Here is a 19,476-nt window from a genome sequence, read left to right on the forward strand (position 1 = left end):
CCCGGGGCAGCTTCCCTCCTCCCCCCGCCCTCCCGCGTCCCCTTAAAATACCCGGGGTTCCTATGGCAACAGGCGCTGGGCGACAGGTGCGGGTGTTATTTACGGGTCAAGCCTGAAATAGCCCGAAAGGGCGCGGGGGTAGGCGGGTGGGGCGAGGCCGGAGTGAGCCGAGCGGCGCGTCCGGGCGGAGCGGGCGGCGGCGTGCAGGACCCGACGGCTCGGAGGCGTCGCGGAGCTGGGGCCGGCGCGGCGCGGAGGCAGGAGAGCCAGAGGGGGCCCTGCCCGGGAGACCAGGGTGGGAGGCCTGCGGGAGGCAGCTGGCCTGGAGCTGAGCCTGGAGCGGTCCCGGCCCGGCAGGCCCTGGGAGCCCGGGGGAGGGGGAGCCAAGTGATCCCAAAGGGACGCAGAGTCCCTCCCGGGTCCCAGTTGTCCTTTGAATCCTGGGGGATTTCGTCCCTGTTTCCTGAGCCTCAGTGGGGACCACAGACCCTCCCTCTGACCCCGATAGGGACCCCAGGTCCCCCCCCTGAGCCTGGGGGCGTCCCCTAGCCCCCTTCTCTGGACCCCACTGTGTCTCTGAGCCACTAGTCCCCTCTCTCAGACCCAGGGAGACTTTCTCTGATCTCTCTTCTCTGAATGGCCTGGGAGACACCCACCCCTTTTTCCTGAAGCCAAGCCAGGACTCCACTGTCCCCTGTGTGAATGTTGGGGGTCCTACAGCCTTTCTGAGACCCAGGAGTTCTGATCTCTTCTGAACCCCAGAGGGGACCCAACCTCTCCCTCCCCAGACTCTGAGCCCAAAAGGAACCAGGAGGCATCTCCTCTGACACTCAGAGGACCTCAGCAACCCTCCCTGGGTACCCCAAGCTCTGAGCCTTAGTGGGGTGCTCAGATCCCCTCCCCCCAGGACACCCAGTTTCCCTCTGGTGATTCACCCCAGTGGGGACCCAGAGCAGCCCCTCAGAGCCTCAGCCAGTGCTCAGTTCTCCTTCCTCTGGAGCCGTGAGGTCCCCCTCCTAGAGACCCAGCTTCTAGCTCTGGGCCTTGGGGGTCCCTTGCTTTTCTTCTGGGTCCCACCTTCCTTGCAGAGTTTTTGCTGCCTCCCCAGGCCCTCCTCGGAATTTAAAGGGTTTCCGGGGCCGGAGGCTCTATTTTTTTCTCTTCTAAGCTCCAGAGGTGACCTCGACTCCCCCACTGGAGGTTCCAGGGAAGATTCCCATCTTCCTTTCTCAGAATCCAGGGGAAACTGAGCCCCTCACCTCCTTCAGGACCCCAGGCGTTCCCCTCGCCCCTCCCCAGCTCTGCGTCCTTTGCACCTGTTCTGAGCCCCGTGGGCTGCGGCCTCTAGGATGATGATGTGGTCCAACTTTTTCATGCAAGAGGAGGACCGGCGGCGTCGGGAGGCTGTGGGCCGGCGGCGGGCTCAGGGGCAGCACCAGCTGACGCCGGAGCGGGAGGGGAAGATCAAGCTGGGGCTCCTGCTGAGCGCCGTGGGCTCCACGCTGGCCGTGCTGGCCGTGGGCACCGAGTTCTGGGTGGAGCTCAACACCTACAAGACCAATGGCAGCGCCATCTGCGATGCTGCCCACCTGGGGCTCTGGAAGATGTGCACCAAGCGACTGTGGCAGGCCGACGTGCCCGCGGGCAGAGACACCTGCGGCCCCGCAGAGCTGCCTGGAGGTGAGAGGCCACGTCCCCAGTCCGGGGATTGTACCCCAAGGTAGCGAGAGTAGGCGGGGTCAGCGGAACCCACACCCCAGAGGGAGCCTGAGCCCCAAGAAGGAAACTTGCACCCTCAGAACCAGCCCATACCCGCACCAACCTGTGCTCCTTGGAATAACCTTTGCCCCAGACATGAACTGGGGGGAGGGGGGGAGTAGGGGAGAGGGAGAAGAGAGGAAGTCTGGACTTCAGACTAGCCTGAAACTGACCTTCCTGTACCCACCCCCCCAGCAGCCTGTCCCACTTGTGTCCTGTGCCCCAAACTGCCTGTACCCCCAGACTAGGCTGTACCCTAAAACCAGCTCATACCCTTACCAGCCTACCCCAACCAGCCTGTACGCCAGACCAGCCTATACCCCCACACCAGGCTGTACCCCCAGACCGGCCTGTACCCCCAGACCAGGCTGTACCCCCAGACCAGGCTGTACCCTCAGACCAGGCTGTACCCCCAGACCAGGCTGTACCCCCAGACTAGGCTGTACCCCCAGACCAGCCTGTACCCTCAGACCAGGCTGTACCCCCAGACCAGGCTGTACCCCCAGACCGGCCTGTACCCCCAGACCGGCCTGTACCCCAACCAGCCTGTACCCCCAGACCGGCCTGTACCCCCAGACCAGGCTGTACCCGCAGACCAGCCTGTGCCCCCAGACTAGGCTGTACCCCCAGACCAGCCTGTACCCCAGACCAGGCTGTACCCTCAGACCAGCCTGTACCCCCAGACTAGGCTGTACCCCCAGACCAGCCTGTACCCTCAGACCAGGCTGTACCCCCAGACCAGGCTGTACCCCCAGACCGGCCTGTACCCCAACCAGCCTGTACCCCCAGACCGGCCTGTACCCCCAGACCAGGCTGTACCCGCAGACCAGCCTGTGCCCCCAGACTAGGCTGTACCCCCAGACCAGCCTGTACCCCAGACCAGGCTGTACCCTCAGACCAGCCTGTGCCCCCAGACCAGGCTGTACCCCTAGACCAGCCTGTGCCCCCAGACCAGCCTGTATCCCCAGACCAGCCTGTACCCCAGACCAGGCTGTACCCCCAGACCAGCCTGTACCCCCAGACCAGCCTGTACCCCAGACCAGGCTGTACCCCCAGACCAGCCTGTATCCCCAGACCAGGCTGTATCCCCAGACCAGCCTGTAGCCCCTAGACCAGCCTGTGTTCTCAGACCAGCCTGTACCCCCAGACCAGGCTGTACCCCCAGACCAGCCTGTGCCCCCAGACCAGCCTGTGCCCCTAGACCAGCCTGTACCCCCAGACCAGCCTGTCCCCCAGACCAGCCTGTGTTCTCAGACCAGCCTGTACCCCCAGACCAGGCTGTACCCCTAGACCAGCCTGTACCCCCAGACCAGCCTGTGCCCCCAGACCAGCCTGTGCCCCTAGACCAGCCTGTGCCCCCAGACCAGCCTGTACCCGCAGACCAGCCTATACCCCTAGACCAGGCTGTACCCCCAGACCAGCCTGTGCCCCCAGACCAGCCTGTGCCCCTAGACCAGCCTGTGCCCCCAGACCAGCCTATGCCCCTAGACCAGGCTGTACCCCCAGACCGCAGCATGTGATCACAGACATTTCTGTGTCTCAGACCAGCCTGTACCCCAGACAGAGCCCGTGTCCCCTAGAGATCTTGTACCTCTGCAAGCACCTGTGTCCCGAGACCCAGCCTGTTCTCCACACACAGCTGGTAACCTCAGGCAGCCTGCATTCCCCAGAAGCACCCGCACTTCCTGAGACAACCTGAGCCCCTGGAGAGAGAGTTTGAGTGCCTGGGGTCAGCTTGCTTTCCCCACGCTGGAGACAGGCCACGCTCCCATCCTGCAGGCCCTGGGAGACAGACCATTTTGATGCCAGCCCCAAAATGGAATTTGTGCCTGTTCCCCACTGATTCCACCAAGCAGAGCTCTCGCCAAACACCCCCCAACATCCCAGCGGAGACTTTGTGCCTCCGGGAAGCGTGCTTCTTCATTTCCTGTGCCCCACAGCCCTCACTGTCCCACAGAATGGCCTTTCACCCCTGGCGATGCCAGAGAGCTATCCCATACCTCGCACTCTCCCAAACAGGACATGCCATGCCCTTCACGTATACCAGTGGGACATCCTATACCCCTTGGGAGCAGGAACGGGCTCTGGCTCCACATCTCACAACCCTCACAGTCCATCTGGGATGTCACAGGCTCGATCATCCACATGAGATCTGCAACACTCTACTGTCCCATAACCGATGTCCCATAACCTCAGTGCCCCTCAAAGAAGATCATCTACCCCCTGGGCTCCAGATGGGATTTCCCTCCTCACTTACCTAGATATGGTATCTTACATCCATAGGATCCCAAATAGGATGTCCCAAATCCTTGATAGCAAAGTGGGGTGCCCAGCACTCCTTGGTGTGTGAGTTTCCCACCCACTCAGAGTCTGGATTAAACGCTTCACTTCTGCAGATGGGCTAGTTTTTTTTGCCCCTTAGAGTCTCAAGCGGGAAGTTCCCAAACTTCTGCAGAATGGGATGCCCTGGTAATCATATGCTTGTGTAATATGCTTACATGCTTATGTGGTACCCATGCTCTGTTCGAAGTACTTCACATGCATGAACTCATTAATCCTCGTATCCTCATAGCAACCTTCCAAATAGTTATTATCATCCCCATTTTACAGAAGCTAGAAATGAGGAGTGAGGAAGGTTAAGTGGCTTAATCTATGCACCCAGGCTAGTCATATGGGATTTGAACGCTGGTTGTCTCTGTTCTTAACAACTACACTATATGGCATCTCACTAGCCCACAAAGATGTCCCAAAGGTCCTCGTTGTCCTGGAGGGAATGTCCCCTGCCCCAATCTCACTGCATAAGGCAGGATTCCTCACATCCCTTGATGCCCCACTATTGGTCAGAAAGGACTTCAACCTCCTCACAGGACCGTCTCCATCATCCCCCAGTCCTGACCCTCCAGAAGCTCACAACTTCCATTATCTCCGAAACATCCCACACATTGCCCTACCCATCAAAGGATATCCCATATTTCCCTGGGCTGCACGGGGAGAGGGTGTGTGTGACCCATCCTACTCTTTTCCAAATGGGATATGCCATCTGGAGTCAGAGATGAGATGTCCTCAATCATTAGTAGCCCAAACAGGAGACCAGACACCCCACACTCTCTCAGAAAGATGTACCACACCTTCTTACTCTCTAGATGGGACTTCACATTTCCCTCATGGATGAAGACCATGTGTCCCCCACTGACTGCTACAAATAGCATCCTCACCCTTTGCTCTGCTGCATGAAGCATCCTTTACTTCTTGCTGCTGCAGGATTGCTGTTGCTGTGGGGTAAGGACTCCCCTCCCACTGCTTCTGATGGGACCCCTCCTGCTCCTCTCCTTCCCCCACCCTCACCTGACTCAGCAGTTTAGTTCTTGTCTCTGCACATCCTCCTTCAATTTGGAAAGTTCCTTTCTCCTTCTCCATACCAGCCGGCCCCTCTCCCACTTCTTGTACCCCTCTTGCTGTCTACCTCTCTTCCCCCTTCCCGTGCCTCAGTTTCCCCATCTGTAGAATGAGATCATGGGGCCAGGTGAATTCTGTGGGAAGTGCTGGCTTTGAAATGCAGTTCGGAAAGCGCCCTCCCCCACACCCCTGCCTTTTTAAAGTTTAGGTTTCCTTGGACCTCAAGTACACAAAGTTGGATGAATCTGACTCTTCTTTGGCTTATATCACAATTGTCACCAGCCTTCCCAAGATCCTTCTCGGGCTTTATTTTACATGATATTCTCCCGGTTCCTTTCTAACTCAGCTCTTTAATGTGTTTGATATGCATCCACGAATACATATGTTAACTTGGAAATATGTAGCGTTCTTTTACACCTGTCTGTTTTAATTTACATAAATGATATCATGCTGTGCATTTTTTCCTGTTTATGATTTTTTTTTCTTAACACTTGCTCAGATTTCCCCATATTGCTTTGTTATTCTAGTTCGCGGCTACTATGTGCTGTGGAGATTTGCACAAGAGGGCAACCCTCACATTTACTTGATCCCCTAGAGATGGATACTTGGGTTGATTCTGACTCCCTGTTATTACAAACATTGTTGCAGAGAACATCCACATATATGTTCCTGCTTGTAGTTTTTGTCTGGATACATACCCAGAAATGAAATTGTTGGGTTATAGGGTATAAACGTACTTCACTTCATAAAGTATGTCAGAGTGCTTTCCAAAAAAGACTAGTTTATACTCCCAGCTGTTTCCTCTTATCTTTCCAGTGTTTGATATTATCCTTTTAATATTTGCCAATCTAATTGATCTAAAGTGGCATTCCCCTGCTGATTTAAGTTGCATTTCTGTGATCCCTGGTGAGGTGGAGCATCTTTTCATATACTTGTGAGTCATTCAGACTTCTTCTTCTGTGAATTGACTATTCCTGTCCTTTGCCCATTTTTCAATTGCTTTCCCTCTCTTTTCTTGCTGGCCTGCAGGAGTTCTTTGTGTGTTCTAGCTAGGAATTCTCTCTGAGATGAGAATCTTTTCCGAGTCTGTTAGCCTTCTGTTCCCTGTATCTTGGTTGAATAAAGCGATCATTGTTTCTAATCCTACTTGACCCTCAGCAAACCCATATGATGGAGCCAGGAACAAGACTATTATCTCATTTTATAGAGAAAGATTCAGAGGCCCCAGAGAGGTCAATAACCCTTACAAGGCCACAGATTTGGATCTCAGAGCTCCAGAATGGAATTCCACCTCCTGTATAGCTGGGTGACAGCAGGTGGTTTTTGCTACTCTGAACATCATTTGTCTCCTGAGTATGTCAGGGATGTGGATGTCCTGTTTTTAGGCAGCTGTGAGCGATGTTAAATGTCCAGTCCTGAGCTTACCCTGGCAACTTCCATGTCATCACCTCTTTCTCTCTCCTGCTCCCACAGAAGCAAACTGTACCTATTTTAAATTCTTTACTACGGGGGAGAATGCGCACATCTTCCAGAGAACTACAAAGAAAGGTGAGAACTGTACCCCGCGGTGTGGTGGTGGGGACGGCGGGGGTGGGGGGGGGAGTTATGCTGGCCATGCCAGAGGAGTTCTTGATAGCGCTGTCTTCTTCTCTGCTTTGCCCTGGGGAGGTCCCATCTCTGGGGACAGGCGGTTCTCCCGAGCCTCGTGCCTGATGCTTCTGCCCCAGCTCTGCCTTTGCCACGTGCTGTGTGGCTTTGGGCAAGTCACAGCCCCTTTCCGAGAATAGTACTTTAACATCTTAAAGATGCGCATCTGCCATGCGCTAAGCACAGCGCCGAGTATTTCATTTGGATGTATTTCTTTCGGTCCCTTGCATGACCCTGTGGAGCAGCGGCTTTATCTTCATCTTCCAGATGAGAAAATGGAAGCCCAGAAATGGTTACATTTACTTTTCCTGGGAAGTGGCAGAGGCAGAGCTCAAACCCAAATAATCCTGACTCTAAAGCAATGCTCTCCTATAGAACCTTCTGTGAAATGGAAATGCTGTCTATCTCTGCTGACCAATATGGTAGCCGCTGGCCCCATGCGGCTGCTGAGCACTTGGAATGTGGCTAGTGTTTTTTTTTTTTTTTTTAAGATTTTATTTATTTATTTGACACAGAGAGAGAGCATGAGCAAGGGGGAGGAGCAAGGGGAGAGGGAGAAGCAGGTTCCCCACTGAGCAGGGAGCCCGATGCGGAACTCGATCTCGGGACCCCGGGATCATGACCTGAGCAGAAGGCAGGTGCTTAACTGACTGAGCCACCCAGGCACTCCTAAATTTTTTTTTTTTTTTAAGATTTTATTTTTTTAAAGATTTTATTTATTTATTTGAGAGAGAGAGAATGAGAGACAGAGAGCATGAGAGGGAGGAGGGTCAGAGGGAGAAGCAGACTCCCTGCCGAGCAGGGAGCCCGATGCGGGACTCGATCCTGGGACTCCAGGATCATGACCTGAGCCGAAGGCAGTCACTTAAACAACTGAGCCACCCAGGTGCCCCCTAAATTTTGTTTTAAGTTAAATCCATTTAAAATTAAAAGACCACACATAGCTCGTGGCAACCATACTGAACAATGGGACTCTTAGGACTTTACCCTTTGTGCTATAACCACAGCCTCTCCATCACCCCCGTATCTCAGTATCCCTCCCCACCAGTAAAGGGATTGTGATCGTGTCATGACTCTCATCTGGTCTTTGCAAGGATTTAATGAGACGATGCAGCTAAAACAGACAATGTGGTGCCCGGTACATAGTAAACTGGTCTCCCTCCTCTCTCTCTTGTCTTCGTGCTCAGCGATCCCGGTCCGGGAGAGTAAATAATCACAATGCGCATGTTCGGCACACCTGCCGTGTGCCCAGGCGCTGCACTGGGCACTTTACATAAGCAATTTCTGATCCTCACTGCAGCCCATCGAATAGGGATTTCAATCCTGATTTTCTAGAGAAGGAAACCGAGGCTCAGAGAGGTTTGGTGACTTCACCAAAATCTTCCAGGGGGGAAGTGGCTGGGGAGAATTCAGACTTGGACCGCTCCACTGTAACATACCGCCTTCTCTGTTGTCACCCACACGCCCACTGCCTCAGCTGCTTCACCTGAAAGCAAACAGGGACCGGATCCTACGTAACGATGGGCAGTTCCCATCCGCTCCTAATCCTGGCAGTGTCTCCTCTTTGCTCTGCGGCCTCAGGCAAATCACTGACCGTCTGTGAGTCTTAGTTCCTTTAACAGTGTAAGCAAAATATTGGACTGGATGATCTACCTGAAAATTCTTGTCTAGTTCTGAATCTTCCATCTTCCTGGTTCTGGGTCCCTACAGGGGACTTCTTCGCACTTCCTACTTCCCACGTCCTCTGCTTCTTCCCTTTCCTCTCCTTGCAGAGGTAAATCTGGCAGCTGCAGTGATAGCAGTGCTAGGCCTGGCAGTCATGGCCTTGGGGTGCCTCTGTATCATCATGGTGCTCAGCAAAGGTGCAGACTTCCTACTCCGAGTTGGAGCCGTCTGCTTTGGCCTCTCAGGTGAGGGTTGGGAGCCTGGAGACTGAGGGAACTGCATGCTGGGAGGTTGGATCTCCAGGCGCTGTTGCATGCTGGGAGGTTGGATCTCCAGGCGCTGTTGCATGCTGGGAGGTTGGATCTCCAGGCGCTGTTGCATGCTGGGAGGTTGGATCTCCAGGCGCTGTTGCATGCTGGGAGGTTGGATCTCCAGGCGCTGTTGCATGGTGGGAGGTTGGATCTCCAGGCGCTGTTGCATGCTGGGAGGTTGGATCTCCAGGCGCTGTTGCATGCTGGGAGGTTGGATCTCCAGGCGCTGTTGCATGCTGGGAAGTAGGGTGTCCAAGCACTGTTGCATGCTGGGAGTTGAGGGAAACCCATGGGCTATAGTGGGCTCAAAAATGGGAGAATTCCAAGCTTTGTTGTTGCCTAGAGATTAAAGGGGTCTCCAAACGCTATTTTAAATTTGGACCAATGGTCTCCAAGGATTGTTGCATGCTGGGTTGTATGCTGGTGATGGGAGGAAGCTCAAGGGCTATAGAGGTCTCACACATAGGAGAATTCTGAGCCCTGCTGTTCGTTGGGTACTGCCTTGGGGCGGGGGGTGCGTCTCCAGTTTCAACCTGGAGTCTTTAAGCACCGTTGCATGCTGGGAAGTTGGAGGACATCTCTAATCACTGTTGCATTCTGGGAAGCACAAGGGCTTAGTAGGCTCAAATGTGGGAGTTCTAAGCCTTATTATTAGCTGGAATTGGAAGGTCTCCAAACACTCTTTTAGATTTGGAACTGGGGTCTTTAAGGACTGTTGCATTCTTGGAGTTGATAGTCCAAAAAAATGCTGCATCTTGTTAATGTAGTCCTCATTGGATCAAATGTTTTCTAAGGTGGATAGAAAGGTCATTAATTATATAAGCTTCATTTATTTATCCTCTGTGTATTTACTGAGCACCTGTTATGTTCCATGCGCTGTGCTAAGGGCTGGAGATATAAGACTAACAACAAGACAGATAGTACCTTCCCCTCACAGAGCCTAGATTCTGACAGAATTACACAGTAACCAGGGGCGCCTGGGTGGCTCAGTTGGTTAAGCGACTGCCTTCGGCTCAGGTCATGATCCTGGAGTCCCTGGATCGAGTCCCACATCGGGCTCCCTGCTCTGCAGGGAGTGTGCTTCTCCCTCTGACCCTCCCCCCTCTCATGTGCTCTCTCTCATTCTCTCTCTCTCAAATAAATAAATAAAACCTTTAAAAAAAAAAAAAAGCGTCTGCCTTCAGCTCAGGGCATGATCCCAGGGTCCTGGGATTGAGTCCCACAGTGGGCTCCCTGCTCCCCGGGGAGCCTGTTTCTCCTTCTCCCTCTGCTGCTCCCCCTGCTTGTGCTCTCTCACTCTGTCAAATAAATAAATAAAATATAAAAAAAGAATTAGACAGTAACCAGTATTTACACACAGGCTAATTCAACCATAATTGTGATCAGAATTATGATGAAGCATATTAGGGGTATGCATTGCAGTGAGGGTGGGTCAGAGAAACTCAGAGAAGGTGATATTTAAGCGGGTAATTGAAGGATGAATAGGAATCATCCAAAGTGTGGTGGTGATAGTGGTGGCGGCAATATTGATGATGTTTGTGGTGGTGGTGATGGGGACAATGATGGTGGTGACAGTGATGATGTTGGCAATGTTGGCAGTGTTGGTGGTGATGGTGGTGATGATGGTGATGGTGGAATAGCATGTGCAGAGGCTGTAGAAGACTTAACAAGCTTGAGGAACAGAATGAAGATCACAGCATAAAGCAGGCCAAATCTTGCACAAATGTACATGGTAACCTTAACTAACAAGTGAGGTAGAGCCTGGTGCAGGATAAAAGAGACACAATGAGTCTTCAAGAGCATGGGCATATGAATGGAAAATAATAAGGACCAATTCTTATTATTTTGTTGCCTTAGATATCTTCCTAAATAAGGGGGGGGGGAATCAGTCATCTTCTTTCCTTTCTTTCATTAATTCATGTGTTCATTTTATTCATTGGTACACACACAGACACATTGTACACAACACGTTTGTACATGTATGTAGGTGTAATATAAGAGTGTACAAGACAGAAAGGTGCTTTCCCTTATGGAGATTATCATCTGGTTAAGGACACAGAAATATCACAGATCATCCCACAATTACAAACTTCTAGGTGCTATAAAGGAAAAGGAAAAGTAGAATCCTATGAGAGTGCATAATAAGAGCACTTGATTTGAAGCAGAGAGTTAGAGAGGGAGTTCATGAGTAACCAAGCTAGACAGAGTTCAGTGAATTTAAGATCTTGAAAGAAAGCCAGTGTGGCTGGAGCATGGAGAGTGAGGAGGATACTGGTATAAAAGATGGACCAGTAAATCAACAGGGAATCAAAAGATCTGGGTTGGAATCCCAACTTCTGAAGACATGTGATCTTGGGCAGATCTTTTTTTTTTTTTTATTTTTTATCTCTGAGCTCAGGTATTATATCCCTGAACTCACTCATCCAAGTAACCATTTGTTAAACATCCATCCCATTAATCCATCTGTCCATCCCATCCATCCATCCACCCATTCATTAATTCCCTCCTACTCTCTTCTCCCTTTTCCATTCTCCTTTCCTTTCTCCCTCTCTCCCTCCATCTATTTTTCCATCTGTTCATCCATCCAATTATTCAACAAGTATTTTTTTTATATTTAGTAAGTGCCAGATGCTGTGCTAGGTACCACTGGGGATAGAAAGATGAATAAGATTAAGATGATCCCTGTTCTTGTGTAATTTATGGCATGGTAGGAATTTGGTGCTGCTGTTATTACTGAACTCATACCTGGGTTATTCCTGGGGGTGCCATGAAGGTGTGGATATAAAAGTGTTTTATGGAAATCTCAGGCATGAAATTTTTCTGCAAATTGTACATCCAAATGAAAGTGAGGGGGTGGATTTGACGCTGTAAGTACTTTGGTTATATTGGGTATCAGGGACTGGGCAGATTGTGTTTTTAAGTTCTCCTTAGATAAAGGGACATATTTGGGTTACATTGTTTCTCTCCATAAAATAAATACGTCAGGTGTTTGTTCATGTTTTAGAGATCTGAGACAGACAAGGTTTCTGCCCTCGTGGATTTATAGTTTACTGAGAGAGATAGAAATTGGCCAGACAGACAGTACTAATATAAATTAATATATGTTAACAATTCCAGCTGTGGGGATGCCTGGGTGGCTCAGCCAGTTAAGCATCTGCCTTCGGCTCAGGTCATGATCCCAGGGTCCTGGGATCGAGTCCCACATCAGGTTCCTTGCTCAGCGGGAAGCCTGCTTCTCCCTCTGCCTGCAGCTCCCCCTGCTTGTGCTCTCTCTCTGACAAATAAATAAATCTTTAAAAAAATAATTCCAGCTATGATAAATGCTATAAATGAAAAGAGTAAGAGGGAAATGTATCATAGGGAAATCTGATGTTGACTTAAGTGGCAGTGCTCAGGGAAGGCTTCTCAGAAGAAGTGTAATGTAAGTAGGGATGCATACAGATCTCCAGGCTTGAAAGAATCTGGTGCATCTAAAGGCTGAAAGAAGTCCTACTCTCTACTATTATAGGGTGGGAAGAGCAGCTGAAAGGAGGCCAAAGAAGTAGGCAGGGGCCAGATCACGTGGGCCCTTCTAGATCATACAAGGGATCAGGCTTGATCTTTGAGGAGGGACAGTGATGTGCCCAACAGAATAGTCAACGGAGTAGATCTGGCTGCGCTCAAACCCAAGCTCCACTTCTCCAGGCTTTAATGTTCTCTTCTGTAAAATGGGGATGATAATAATATGTACCTCACTAGGTCTAGTGGGAAGAGATGAGACATGAGAGCATCTGGTTGGATTCTTGGCACGAAGCTAGTGTGTCAAGGCTAGGGGTCCACAGACTGCAGCCCATGGCCAAATCCTACCTCTTTGCTTTGGGGTTAGTCATATTTTTAAACCATTTCCTGCCTGGTTCAAAAGCCAGTAGATTAACAATAAATTACTACCACTGGAATAACATGGCTCCAGGGTCTTATGTGGCCTGGCTCCTGGCTACGTGGGACTTCATCTCTTACCACTTGCTCCCTCCATTCTGGCCACGTTGGCTTCTCCACTGTTCCTCAGATACTCCACATTCATTTCCTCCTGAGAGCATTTTGCACTGCTGTCCCCTCAGCCTGGAATGTTCTTCCACTAGATCATCCTATGTCTCATTTCTTCATATCATTTAAGTTTCTGATCAAATATTACCTCCTCAGAGAGACCACTGTTGACCACCTTGTCTAGAGTAGGCCCATTACCTGCTGTGTCCCTACCTTGCCTTTTTCCCCCCCATAGAATCGATCACTACCCGGAATTATATATTTATGTATGTATTCATTTGCTTGGGCTGCCATAACAAAGTACCATAGATTGGGAGTGGGGAAGGGGCTTAGAGAACATAAATGTATTTTCTCACGGTTCTAGAGGCTGGAAGTCAGAGGTCCAGCTGTAGGCAGGGCTGGTTTCCTCTGAGGCCTCTCTCCTTGGCTTGTAGATGGCCGTCTTCTTCCTGTGTCCTCACGAGATCGTCACTCTGTGTGTCTGTGTCCTGACCACCTCTTCTTGTAAGGACACCAGCAATATTGCCCTCCATATTGGATTAGGGCCCTATTGGCCTCATTAAATTTAATTATTGCTTTAAAGACCCTATCTTCAAATATAGTCACATTCTGAGAAAGTACAGGGTCAGGATGCTAACACATGAACTTTTGGGGCCATGATTCAGCCTACAGCAATACATTTACCTGATTATTGTCCAATTCTCCCTCTGGGATGGGAGTCCAGGAGGACAGGGCCTTTGTTAGTCTTGTTTATATATTTTACAATGAGAGCTCAGTTAAGATCTGTTGAATGAATGAAAGATGCGTGTAGCAAAAGAAGAAAGGGGACCAGAGAGCGTCTCCTCCAGTGCCCTAAGCTGAGCTGTGTGGGGCCCCAGAGGGGAGTCAGTGACCCACAGGACACAGATTCCTGGCTGCATTCTCCAGGCCCCTGATTAAAAACTTCACAGGGAAGCAGAGTGCCGGGAGGAAGGAGGGTCTGGGACTGAGGTTGGGGCCAGACTCCAGAGTCTGAGAGAGGAGACAGCTAGGACCCATGACTCATGGATGACCATCAGATGGTCCTACATGATCTGACCCCTGCTGGCCTCTCTACTTCCATCACCTGCCACTCCCCCCTCCCCACTCTCTTTGCTCCAACCATACCGACCTTCTTTCTTTCCTCCAAACACACTGTATTCATTCTACCATAGGGCCTTTGCACCAGCTGTTCCCTCTCCCTGAAACAGCCATCACTTAGTTTGGTGCATGGCTGGCTTCTTTTCATTCTCCAGGTCTTACTCAAATGGCTTTTCCTGGTGACATCATCTTAAAGTCCCTGCTCCACCTTGGATGTCACTCCCCTTCCCATCACGCTGTTTTTATCTCCTTTCCGGGCACACATCACTCTCTGAAATAATCTGGTCTTCTCATGTGTTTACTTTGGAAGCTACAACCTGGCAGCCCACAGCTAACAATGACCCATAAATGTACTTTGACGGACAGTGCATAAAGATTTCTCTGAGCAAATATTTAAAGGTGTTGGGCAAATTTCCATAAAAATCGTCATCATTTAAAAAATTCCAGCTATCCTTGAAAAATCAGAAGGTCTGGCAATTTAAGTCCCCATTTCTGAAGGGTTGCAGTTGGCCAAAGCTGAGTTTTGGCTACTCTCTGTCATATTTCCCACCACACTCACCTGCCTCGTTGATTTATGCTTTCTCTCGTCGCCTCCTGCAGGCATCTGAGGTTTGCAAGCCTTGGTTTATTTTCTCACCACCTGTCTTGTCCAAGTAGAATATAAGCTCCATGAGGTTAGGGTCTTTGTCTGTCTTGTTCTTTCTTCTTTTCTTGCCATTGTTGTTTTTAATCAAACTGCATTGCAACCTGACTGCCTTTCTTTTCATTTTATGATCCTTCATCTTTATTGGGGTATGATTAATGGGCTTTACTGGGGTATGATTGATGAGTGGAAATTGTAGATCTTTAAGGTGTACAACTTGATGTGTTGATATACATGCACGTCGTGAATTGATCACCACAGTCAGCCTAGTTCACACTATCCATCACCCCACATGGCTACCTTTGTGTGTGTGGTGGGAACTCTGAGGATCTAGTCTCCTAGCAGATTTCGAGTGTATGATTGTGTTGCTAACTATAGTCACCCAGCTGTACATCAGATCCCCACAACTCATTTGCCTTGCATAGTTGAATTCTGTGCCCTTTGCCCCACATCTCCCCATATCCCCTCCCCCCAGCCTTTGGCAACCATGTTCTACTCTGTGCTTTTATGAGTTGGACTGTTTCAGATTCCATCATCACTCTTTCCAAAAGCCTTGATGGAGTTTTTTGTTGTTGTTGTTTGGTTTTTTTTGTTTGTTTGTTTTGAAACAAACAAAGCTCTACACCCAACGTGGGGCTTGAAATCACCCCCCCCCCCCGCCCCCGAGATCAAGAGTTGCATGCTCTACCAACTGAGCCAGCCAGGCACCCCTTTTATTTTTTTTAATATTTTTTTTTTTTTATGGAGTCTTCATTTGATTTTTGCTATTCTTGATTCCAGGATTTGCTTTTTCCATTTATTTATATATTTATGTATGTATGTATTTGAAGGAGGGGAAGGGGCAGAGCGAAAGAGAGAATCTTAAGCACGCTCCATGTCTAGTGTGGAGCCCAGTGTGGGGCTCGATCCACAACCCTGAAATCATGACCTGAGCTTAAATCAAGCCGGACGCTTAACCGACTGAGCCCCCCAGGCGCCCCTGCTTTTTCTCTTTTTTAAGCCTATAAAATGCACATAACACAAAATTGACCATTTCAACCATTTTTGTTTTCGGTTCTGTGGCGTTAAGTAGGCTCACACCGTGATGCAGCCAGCCCCGTCATCCATCTCCACCACTTTTTCACTTTCGTGTTTCCCCAGCTGAAACTCTGTCCCTGTGAAGCGGCAGCCCCCATTCCCCTGGCCCTCAGCCCCGGCGGCCACCATTCTGTCCCTCTGTCCTTCTGTCCCTATCAGCTTGTGTTGTGTTCCTTCTTTATCTCCAGCTTCCCAAACTGTGCGTGCTGTGTAGTAGGTGTTTGGTAAAGAGCTGTTGGATGAATGGGGTGGGGCGGTGCTGAGGGTCCCCCAGGTTGCTGTTTGAGCGAGCACGAGATGGGGTGTGTTAGGGAAATGCTCAGACCCGGGCCCGGGTCCCCCGGGGCCTGAGCACCGTGCCTGTCCTCCCCCTACAGGCCTGCTGCTCCTGGTCAGCCTGGAGGTGTTCCGGCATTCCGTGCAAGCCCTCCTGCAGAGAGTCAGCCCTGAGCCTCCCCCGGCCCCCGCCCTGACCTATGAATACTCCTGGTCCCTGGGCTGTGGCGTGGGGGCCAGCCTGGTCCTGCTGCTGGGGGGGGGCTGCTTTCTCCTGCTCACCTTGCCTCCCTGGCCCTGGGGCTCACTCTGCCCCAAGCAGGGGCACAGGGCCGCCTAGAGCCACCACTGTGCCATCTGCAAGCTCCTTCTAAACCTTTCCTTTTCTCCATTTTATCCCCCAAAATCTGCCCCCCCACGCCATCCTGGAGAAACTGTGGGGCACACATGGTTTGCACAAACCTGCCTCATCTTTTCCCTCTGTGAATATGTTCTTTTCTGTGGCTGAATTGGGATGCTTGAGGGTAGGATGGGGAGAGGCTTTTTGCAAATGAGGGTCCCCAGGGAAGGCTGGGGGGGACCTGATGGGGTAACTAGGGAGTGGGGTGGGGGGATGAGGTCAGGGGGTCTTGGGAGGAGGGAGTTGGACCGATTCATTTCCCAGATCTGGATGTGTTCACTTGTGGGAGAGACTTCTTCCAACTAATTTGAACCTTGGGGAAACGGGAAGTGGTGGGGAAATCTTTGGGTCTGACCTTGCTATGGTCAGTTTGGGATTAAAAGTTTGGAAATTTAACAGCTTTTATTTGGAGTCTGTTTGGGTGTGATTGTGCGTCCCGGGGTAGAGAAAAGTGACCCCCTCGTGCTCTCCAGAAACCTGTGGCATGCTGCTTGGCAGCCCCAGAGTCACATGTCAAGAAACCCACAGAGAGTGACAGGAAAATGCAGCAATTTAGGACACAAACATTGTGGGTTGAACTGCATCCCTCCCAAATGTCTGTGTTGGGGTCCTAATCCCCAGGACCTCAGCACGAGGCCTGATCTGCAGAGAGGTCTGTGCAGACGTGATTAAGCCCTATTCCAGTGCCCGGTGTCCTCATACGGAGGGGAGATTAGGACGCAGACAGGCCCGAGGGAAGAGACAGGGAGAAGGCGGCCAGTCACCTCTGAGCCCAGGAGAGAGACTCCAGCACAGATTCTCCCTCGCGGTCCCTGGTCCTTGGAAGCCCTGAGACACACTGACCCGGGGCTTCCTGCCTCCAGAACCGGGCCAGTGCAGTCTGTGGTGCTCTGTTAGGGTGGCCCCAGCAGACTAGCATGGAGTCCAGGACCTGGGAACGGGTGCTAAAGATGAGCACGTGGCTCTGGGATAGGGGGCCTAGGAGAGGCTGGGACTGCTGAGGTGCATGATGGAAAAGCCTCCATGGCCCCCAGGAGACTGCGGGAGGGGACGCGCGTGCGGGAGAGCTGTCTCCTCAGGGAATGCAGTGATCACGTGAACAGAATGCTGGTAGGAACTAGAACAGCAGCTGCGGAAACCAAGGGGAAGGAAGGCCCGGGTCAAGGGTTCCCGTCCCTCGGGCCAAAGGGCCGGCCTTGCACCTTGTGAAGACCAGGTATGTATTTCAACCCAAAAATCACAACTCGAGTACATTCTTCAGTTACACAGAATAGCCGAAGCCGATCTGTTATTTCTCAATTTCTCAACATTTAAAGATACTTAAGGCAGGGATGCCTGGCTGCTCAGTGGGTAGAGCATGCAACTCTTGGTCTCTGGGTCACGAGTCCAAGAGCCCCACATTGGGCATAGAGAATAAAAATTAAAATCTTAAAATTAAAATCTTTTTTTTTTAAAGATCTTATTTATTTATTTGAGAGAGAGAGAGAGAGAGCACAAGTCAGGGTTGGGGGGAGGGCAGAGGGAGAGGGAGAAGCAGTCTGTGGGGCTCCATCCCAGGACTCTGGGATCATGACCTGAGCTGAAGGCAGGCGCTTAGACTGAACCACCCAGGCGCCCCTAAAAATAAAATCTTAAAAAAACTTTTTAAAATTGGGACTATGTGCTGGCTTATGAATACAAATGTGTTAATACCCAGAGTTTGATTCTCTTCAGTGTTGCTATATTTAATTATAAATATAATTACGTATATAATGTTATATATTATACCAGTATTATATATAGCTATGATTATATTATAATCACTTGGTTATTAATAATACTATGGATATTATATTTAACATGTTAACATTCTCTTAAGCATTTCTATATTTGATTATACATTATAAATACAATTATATATTATATAACTATATAATGTAACATAATTGTATATTATAGTAATCTTTATATGAATGTTGTTATTACTAGCCTATCATGTTATATAAATATAGGATTCATAATATTACATATATGGAACATAATATATATAATGTATAAATATATCATAATATTTATAATATAACATGCCACATAATATTTCTATAACATGACGTGTTATAGGACATAAATAATTATGTAGCTATAATTGCAATTATCATCCCAGGGCTCCCAGCAACCTCCTCACTGGGGAGATTCCTTTTCATCCAGGAAACGTGGAGTGGCCTTCTGTTGGTTCACTGAGACCGCACCCCCATCTCAGAGTCAGTGGGGCACTCTTTGGTAGGACACTCTCTTCCTTCCTTTCTGTACTGAAGTCAGCATCGTGCTGAGGATGGGGGGGTTCCCATCCTCCTTCGACAGGTAGAGGAGGCGTGGGGCAGTGGCCAGGGAAACCCTAGCTCCACCTTCCACAGCCCGAGCACGTTGCTGGACTGCTGGGCTTCCACTTCTTCATCCCTTCAGAGAGCTCCTCTCAGGGCTTACCTTCTAGAGCCATTGCCAAGAGCGATGCCGTCCTACTCCCTGCAGAGCTTTGGCACCCGGGCATGACTCAGATCAGCCCTGCTGCTCTTATTATCGAGTGGCACTTTGGGCCCGGCATACAGTAGAGAGCAAAAATGGGACCCCCGAAGAGCTGACAGTCTGGTGATGGAAACAGATATTCATCACATAATCACGCTAATGAACGTGCAATTATAAACTCAGATAAAAGCCAGGGAATGGGATCAGCAATACGTTTTTTTTTTTTTCCTACTTGACTTTGAGGCCAGCTGGCTCGGGGAGGCTCTGAGAGATGTCCGCTTGGTTTTGGGAATGGCTGTTAGTGCAGGGGGCCTGTGCTCTGCACCCTCTTTCCTACCCAGGGTCTGTGTGGGCTTCTCAGAGGTGGGGGAAAGGAATAGAGACCCACCAACGACTAGTAACTGGAACCACATCGTACTGTGGAATAATTTGCCGAAACATTAACTTGCTTCTCTTCATCTTATATTTTTTGCAGTAAAGGAAAATAGAAGCTTCTTGAAATCTACAATCCTGTCCTTTCTAAATACATTTTAAAACTTTTCAAACATAATTTCAAAGGTACAGAGAAGTTGCAAGAATCAAAATAACGCAAAGAAGACCCACATACTCTTCACTCACGTTCCCCTGTTGCTAACGTTTTACCCTACGTCCATGTGTCT

At 50.1% G+C, this 19,476-nt stretch overlaps 1 protein-coding gene across 1 annotated transcript; it reads left to right on the plus strand.

Moving 5' to 3' along the window:
- The first annotated feature begins 360 nt into the window (after window positions 1-360).
- Window positions 361-16,506, plus strand: CACNG6 (calcium voltage-gated channel auxiliary subunit gamma 6). Its single transcript, XM_036065421.2, has 4 exons — window positions 361-1,680; window positions 6,628-6,702; window positions 8,574-8,711; window positions 16,017-16,506. The coding sequence occupies exons 1-4, from the start codon at window positions 1,350-1,352 to the stop codon at window positions 16,253-16,255; spliced, it is 783 nt and encodes a 260-aa protein (XP_035921314.1). The 5' UTR covers window positions 361-1,349; the 3' UTR covers window positions 16,256-16,506.
- Window positions 16,507-19,476: the final 2,970 nt, after the last annotated feature.

Source organism: Halichoerus grypus, chromosome 15, assembly GCF_964656455.1.
Source record: "Halichoerus grypus chromosome 15, mHalGry1.hap1.1, whole genome shotgun sequence".
NCBI classification, from domain to species: domain Eukaryota; kingdom Metazoa; phylum Chordata; class Mammalia; order Carnivora; family Phocidae; genus Halichoerus; species Halichoerus grypus.

Excerpts from the sequence above, each read along its gene's own strand:
- CACNG6 (XM_036065421.2), top strand. The coding sequence starts at position 1,350 with ATGATGATGTGGTCCAACTTTTTCATGCAAGAGGAGGACCGGCGGCGT. Across the intron at positions 1,681-6,627 it reads CCCCGCAGAGCTGCCTGGAG|AAGCAAACTGTACCTATTTT; the intron begins GTGAGAGGCCAC and ends CTGCTCCCACAG. Across the intron at positions 8,712-16,016 it reads CGTCTGCTTTGGCCTCTCAG|GCCTGCTGCTCCTGGTCAGC; the intron begins GTGAGGGTTGGG and ends CTCCCCCTACAG.